Source organism: Populus alba, chromosome 18, assembly GCF_005239225.2.
Source record: "Populus alba chromosome 18, ASM523922v2, whole genome shotgun sequence".
In the NCBI taxonomy this organism is placed as follows: Eukaryota; Viridiplantae; Streptophyta; class Magnoliopsida; order Malpighiales; family Salicaceae; genus Populus; species Populus alba.
Window position 1 is genome coordinate 6,054,735 of NC_133301.1, and position 5,658 is coordinate 6,060,392.

Below are 5,658 nucleotides of genomic sequence, written 5' to 3' on the forward strand. Positions count from 1 at the left end.
TCTGCCTTTAATTGTTTTCGTTGATGAGGCGCCAGCCAGTGTACCTGATGGTTCTCAAAATGAGCTTGCATCTCAATATCAGAACGAACAGTCTAGTGCTGATGAGAAACGCAAATCTGTGCATGAGTGGATCAGGGTACCTGTTCCATACGACGACTTGCTTGGAGATGATCTCAAAAGTGAAGCATGATTTCTGAACGCATGGACCAACCTTGGTAGCAATTTTGCACTCGGCTGTGTGGGGATACAAAAATACCCTTTAAGACTTTGACAGGATCTTTTTCTAGTTTATGAAAGGAGAGTTTGCGCATAGGCTGTCCGTTTTTAACTTGCAACTGTGTACTTCTTGAACATAGAATGCCCTCTCTTCTTCCTCAATTTAAAAAACAACTATTTAATCTTATTGTTAAGGATGCATTTCCTTTTGCCTTACATTCTTTAAATAGTAAAGGCCAACTTATGTCTGAAATCTAAATGAGCATGCCTCGGATGAAAATACAGAAAAATATACGGGTCTTGAACCCATCATGAGACTATACGGACGGAGAAATTCTGGTTCACATAATAAAGCGTTGGGATGAGATTGGTCGACATGTGATTTTCGAGTTTTTTGGGGATTACTTCAACTTATATCGTTGGATACTTTAATACTCGGTTCTCAAAGTGTTCACTGTTGTTTTGTTGATTATTGTAAAATCTCTCTGCATTTTCAACGATTCTTGTGCCCACTGCATACTATATACTCGGTTCTCAAGGTTTCTCAATGAGAAATCTGAAAATCGCTGGCAGTATTACAGCATTATGAACATAAGCTGCACTAAAAAGGAAAGAGGGGCAGTGCTCAACTATTACAAGACATTGGCTAAAAGATGAAGTCAGACTGCTGTTTTCTCTTTTGTAGGAAGAGGCAAACCACCGTGCAGTCATCCACTTTCGAAGAAGTAAACTTCCTTTTCCATGCAGCTGTAGCAGCCTCCACCACTGACTTTGCTGCAGCCAGTTCACCATCTGCTGTCGAAATTATGGATACCACTTCTTTGTTGCTAAGCACATCCCACACCTAAGAATCAGGAGGCAAGACGCAAATCAGTACTTATTACTTCACCATTGAAAAAAAAAAAAGATTCCACCAACAATATTTGTGTTGAGTCGGTTGCTTACCCCGTCCGATGCAAGGACAATGAACTGGTCCTTGGGAGTTACTCTGTGATAAGAGATGTCTGGTAATGAAATTATGCCATGATTTTTTAGGAGAAAGTCTCCAAAAGCTCGAGACATGGCTAAGCCTGGAGAATCTTCATGAGGTAGCCAGACTCGATGGATGTGTGGCTCTTCCTTTAGTGCAAGTACTCTGCCATTACATTTCCTTATTCTTTCTGCTTCGCCTGGATTATAAGAGGACCCCATTTAAAAAATGAGTGAGAGGATAAGTTTGCATAGGATCATGAACCTTCTACTTGAGAAGAAAGGATGCCTTACTTGGCACTCCAGGCTTCAAATCTGTAGTTAATTGAACAGGCATGATTCCATTCTGATCATTTATTCTGCCCAACACTGCTCTTGAGTCTCCAAGATTTGCTATAATAAGATCATCACCCTGTTTTCATTTTTCCAAATAACAAACATAAGAATGAGAAAATAAACAAATAAACACCATTCCTTTACACGTGACCAAAATAGGGATTTGTTTGCTCAAACCAAAACCAGCATGCTTTCTTACCTGCCTTAAAACGACCACTGCAGTGGCTCCGCTGCAAGAGCAGTCTAGACTTCCTTGAAGCTTGATCTCCTTGTCCATCTCCTTGAAGGCACTGATACAAGCCTCTTTCCATTTATGGAAACCCTCGCTTGGTGCTAAACCATCATCTGCTTTCTCATTGCTGTGATCTCTAACAGTCTTCGTCTTTGCTGAAGCATTCTTTTGATTGAGCAAGAGCGATGGCAACGTATTTCTCACGATCTTGCTCACTGTGTGACCATTCTTTCCATGCCCATCAAAAACTCCACAGAAAGCTCCATGTTCCATTCCATAGCCCTTTAAATAGAAAAGGTTTCAATCAGCAACAAAAGTTATAAGAACAGAAGGTGAGATCTAGTGAAGGATAAGTAGAATCAACCAACCTGGTGAAGAATAGCAGCGTCTTGATTCACTCCTTTGCTACCTTCTTTAGAGTAAAGAGAACCAAGCCTCTCAATTCCGTGAGAAACAATATTTTCTTGGACATGCATGACATTTTCAAGGCCATCATCTGCCTGGTGTATCCCAGAAGATGCAGAGGATATGCAGATTCCCATTTTTCAACTTGTACAGGTTTTCTAATTTCTCTACCAACTTATTGCAAGTCCAATGACCTATGAATATAATGAAATAGTTTCCTTAATCATGAAATTAAGGACCCCAAGAATGGGCATGTTAGCTGAATAATAATTATTATTATTTATAAAGCTTAGAGTGGCTCCCTGCGAGCTGAAAGCACAACCTGCTTCAATAATTCACTGTTTTTTTAATTGTTGGGTGTTATTTTAGACTACCCCAAGATTCACTTAAAGGGGCATGTGAGGTGTATCTTGTGAGATTAGTATCTTGACACCCACTGTTCCCTGTATGAAATTATTCTTTAATGTGTAACCAAATGGTGATTCTGAAGAAAAAAAAAACAGAGATGAAATAATGTTATCCATCCCAATGGAACTTTCAAATCATGTTTTAGGAAACAACTTGTTAATTTATTGTCCACACTAGTGCTGCGGTTCTCTTTGTATAACAATTAAAACTTGAAAAAATTTGACCCTTAGCTTTAGTTTTAAACCTTATTTATTAGTTAGGTAGGTTTAAAGGGAAATAAAAAAAAATTAATATTGAATAATAAAATTAAATAAAAAATTTATATTAAATGATAAAATTAAAAAAAATATATTAAAAAAAGGCCAAAACCCAAGGAAATTAAAAAAAAAACTCATATTAAAGGCTATAATTGAAACGAAAAAAGGTAAAAAAGGGGTCAAATGTTTATGATTATATGATATAAAACAATAATTGATCTTTCATCAACCTAATATTGAAAGATAAAATTAAATAAAAAACTTATATTAAAAAATAAAATTGAAAAAAAAACAAAGATAAAAAAAGGTAGAAAAACTCAAAGAAAATAAAAACTCATAATAAATGATGGAACTATAAAAAAAAACAAAAGATCATTAAAAAAGAGCTAAAAAACTTTTATTATATAATAAAAAACAAAAAAATGATTTATTATCAATTAAATACTGAAAGATAAAATATTATATTAAAATATTGGATTGAAAAAAAAAAAGCTAAAAAATAAAAATAAAAAGGGACTAAAAAACTTAAATAGCTAATAAAAAATCATTCACTTATTAAAAAAAGTTGAAGCATGTCTATTTTTTAAAAAAAAAAAAATTACAAAAAAAATAGATTGTTTGCTATCAATGGAATTTAATCAATCTTGCTTTCATTATGGATCGAATCTATGACTTCATCTTAAACCATGTATACTAACAACTAAACTACGACACGTATTTATTAACCAAGCAATTAAGAGAATATATTAACATGTTTCACTTGTTTATGGAATGAAAATAATTTTACTCCATGTATACATCAAACACGCAACCTTATCTTAAGTCACGCATATTAACCATTGAGCTAATATATACATGTGGTAACAAAACAATTAAAATTATATATTAATTTGTTTCACTCTTAGTATGATCTGTGGAATTATATAAACAGTGAAACCTCACTTCATTTGTTGTGTGTGTGTGCGTATACACATGTGGAATCCATCCATGCTCTTAACTGGTGCAATGCGGTGCCGTCCTTGAGCTCATCTTAGCATGTTGTCCATCCAAGGGGCAAAAAAAAAAGAAAAAAAAAAAAAGAACAAAAAAAAAGAGGTCAGCTCAGCAAGAGTTTAAAAACAGTCTAATAGGGTTTTTTTAGAGAGGAATTGTGTTTTTTAATACCTAGAACTAGAAACAAGCGTCATGCCGGCTAATCAAACAATCATGACCGTACAAGCTGTGCTCTTCCATAAAAAAATAAATTCGGGGTGTTAACCGTCACGATAATCCACGTCGGCAGGTATAATTTTAGTTTAATTGTGGGTTCTACTCTCAATAATGTGGGTTTTTCTTTTCTTTTTCAATATCGTGCCGTTGGCCAGCCAATACTTAACTCTACCGTCATTGGAAGCTTGAAAAATATCATATGCTTTTTAAATAGCTTTTCGTGCCGAAATACATGTTAATGATGTTTTTTCATTTTTAAAAAATTATTTTTGACATCATCACATCAAAACGATCCAAAAAGTACAAACCGAACTCAATTTTAACAAAAAAAAATTTTTTTTTTCAAATTTACACCAAACACAAAGACAAACAGTCTCTTAAAATAAAACCTTGATCAAAGAAAAGGTTTGTGGAGGAACTTCCTAGATTATGAAATCCTAATATGATTAATAAGATTGTAGTTTTTATAGTAATATTAATAATTATGAATGAATTTAAGCTCTAGACTTTTTAAAATTTATTTATGAATATTCATTAAAAATAAAATATAAATATTTTCTTATTTTTTCATTGTTATTTTTTATATAATTTTATTAAATTAATTATTTTTTTTATACATTTCTTTAAAAATAATAAAGTCATGATTTTTTTTAATTAAAACTTGTTTTTTTTTTTTCAAATTATAGTATGTTTTTATTTAAAAAACAATGACATAAAAATATATTTGTTGGAACAAAAAAATTATAATATAATTGGAAATTAACCTATGAGATATTATTTATAATTTTATATGATATTCAGTTAGCTATAATCAACTGAAAGCAAAGACAAGAACGTGTTTAAATTAACCTATGAGATATTATTCATAATTTTTATTTTATTTTTCTAGTTATTTTTATATTTCTTTTTCAATTATAATTTAAAATTTTAATTTAATTTGGTTTTAATTAGTTATATAGATTGTCTAAATATTTTTATAGCTTCTTTTTCATAACAATAAAAATTAATTATAAAGTTTTCTTTATAAATTAGAGCTATATATAATCTTAAAATTTGAAAGAGAAAACAAAAAACTTTAATCATTCTTTCAATCTACGCAGACATTATATCCAACCTATCACAAATTTGAGCAGCCTGAGCTTTAAAAAATTTGAAAAACCATGAAAAAAAATTGGTGTTCGCGGTAAATTGCCCCCGCCACCCTACCAATTACAAGGTAAACTGCCGTATGCAACTTCAACAGCTATGAGAATGAAACCCACGTAATTAAAGTCCTGCAGATTTTGTACCTAGAAAAAAAATTCGAACTTCAATGGCTTATGATAGTGCCACAACTCCATCTTTTTTTACTGATAAAGATAAAGAATTTTTTCTTCTTTTTATTACTTATAACCATAAAAATCCTAGTCCTAGAGGATGTTCATCGCGACGCTACATACATGTAATAAAATGGTAACTTACTAGAAACTTTGTTAGCTAAGTTTTATTGTTTGTCTAATTAATGTGTTTTATATTTGTTGTTCTGTTTTGTTTTTTTAACATACATCCTTTTATGCGTTAAATTATTTTTGCTTATTGGTTTGTATATTTTTATTATCAGCATGAATACATTTTATACTTTAATTT

The 5,658-nt window shown here is 31.6% G+C and overlaps 1 protein-coding gene across 1 annotated transcript; it reads right to left on the reverse strand.

Annotated features, from left to right (window-relative positions):
• Positions 1-481: 481 nt before the first annotated feature.
• LOC118040673 (probable protein phosphatase 2C 72) lies at positions 482-2,389 on the reverse strand. The gene is made up of 5 exons (XM_035047672.2): positions 2,122-2,389; positions 1,721-2,035; positions 1,480-1,597; positions 1,162-1,385; positions 482-1,060 (listed from the first exon to the last, which is right to left on the reverse strand). Exons 1-5 carry the CDS (start codon positions 2,293-2,295, stop codon positions 863-865), a joined length of 1,029 nt encoding a protein of 342 aa, XP_034903563.1. The 5' UTR covers positions 2,296-2,389; the 3' UTR covers positions 482-862.
• Between the last annotated feature and the right edge of the window lie 3,269 nt (positions 2,390-5,658).

Bases quoted from the DNA above. Each gene is read 5' to 3' on its own strand.
- LOC118040673 (XM_035047672.2), bottom strand. From the start codon at position 2,295: ATGGGAATCTGCATATCCTCTGCATCTTCTGGGATACACCAGGCAGAT. The intron at 1,598-1,720 runs GTAAGAAAGCAT...AAATGAAAACAG, and splicing joins CAGTGGTCGTTTTAAGGCAG to GGTGATGATCTTATTATAGC. The intron at 1,386-1,479 runs GTAAGGCATCCT...CTTATAATCCAG, and splicing joins TTTGAAGCCTGGAGTGCCAA to GCGAAGCAGAAAGAATAAGG.